The 674-nt window shown below is 56.5% G+C and overlaps 1 protein-coding gene and 1 long non-coding RNA gene across 2 annotated transcripts in view; one reads left to right on the top strand and one right to left on the bottom strand.

The window, feature by feature from the left end:
* Positions 1 to 674, bottom strand: part of ITPR3 (inositol 1,4,5-trisphosphate receptor type 3) — a 47,217-nt gene that overhangs the window by 28,492 nt on the left and 18,051 nt on the right. The window contains 4 exon segments of the mRNA XM_009638257.2: positions 56 to 139; positions 271 to 322; positions 324 to 361; positions 495 to 653. Of these exon segments, the coding sequence (XP_009636552.1) occupies positions 56 to 139; positions 271 to 322; positions 324 to 361; positions 495 to 653 (333 nt within the window).
* LOC118452228 overlaps positions 1 to 674 on the top strand; it is a 16,208-nt gene that overhangs the window by 14,117 nt on the left and 1,417 nt on the right. The gene's annotated exons all lie outside the window — the stretch shown is intronic.

Consider the following 674-nt stretch of genomic DNA (forward strand, 5'->3'; position numbering starts at 1 on the left):
GGGCCCGGGTCCCCGGAGCCCCCTGTGTCCCAGGCGGCCGAATCTCCATCCTTACCCCTTTCAGCACTTCCTCCATGTGGTCACGGAACTGCATGAACAGGTTGATTTTCCAGCTGGTGTTACAATTGACTGAGTTTACCTAAGGAGCAAGAGAGCGAGGTCACCATCGTGGCACAAGCCAAAAAAAAAAAAAAAAAAAAAGGAAGAAAAAGAAAAAAACCCTCCCAGGCAAGCCCCAAAAGCTGCAGAGGCAGCCCAGCCTCCCCGTACCTCCTTGCAGCCGGCGTTGTCGGCAAGCTCGTAGTTGCTGGCCTGCAGCGGCGTTGACGGGGTTCAGGATGACTTTATCGCCCACAACTACCTGGGGAGCAAAATGGGAATGGAAGGAGCGAGGATGAGACCTGGGTGCCCAGGGGGGAGGCGAGCCCCGGCAGGCAGCACGCACGGTGCTTTCTGAATAGCTGAATTTGGGGACTTTTTGGCCCCGGGCTCACATTATCTCCATTGCTCCTCAGCTTCCAGAAGGGCTGGATGAAGAGCCAGGATCCCTCGTTGCCGGTGGCATCCAGCGTCACCCGCATGGCATTTTTCTCGAGCAGGGCTGGCAGCCGCTTGTTCACCGTCAGGTACTTGTTGCTCTTCATGTGGAGGAGCTGGAAAGGCAAATGCCAAGG

Source organism: Egretta garzetta, unplaced genomic scaffold (assembly GCF_000687185.1).
Source record: "Egretta garzetta isolate BGI_Z169 unplaced genomic scaffold, ASM68718v1 scaffold105, whole genome shotgun sequence".
Lineage (NCBI taxonomy): Eukaryota > Metazoa > Chordata > Aves > Pelecaniformes > Ardeidae > Egretta > Egretta garzetta.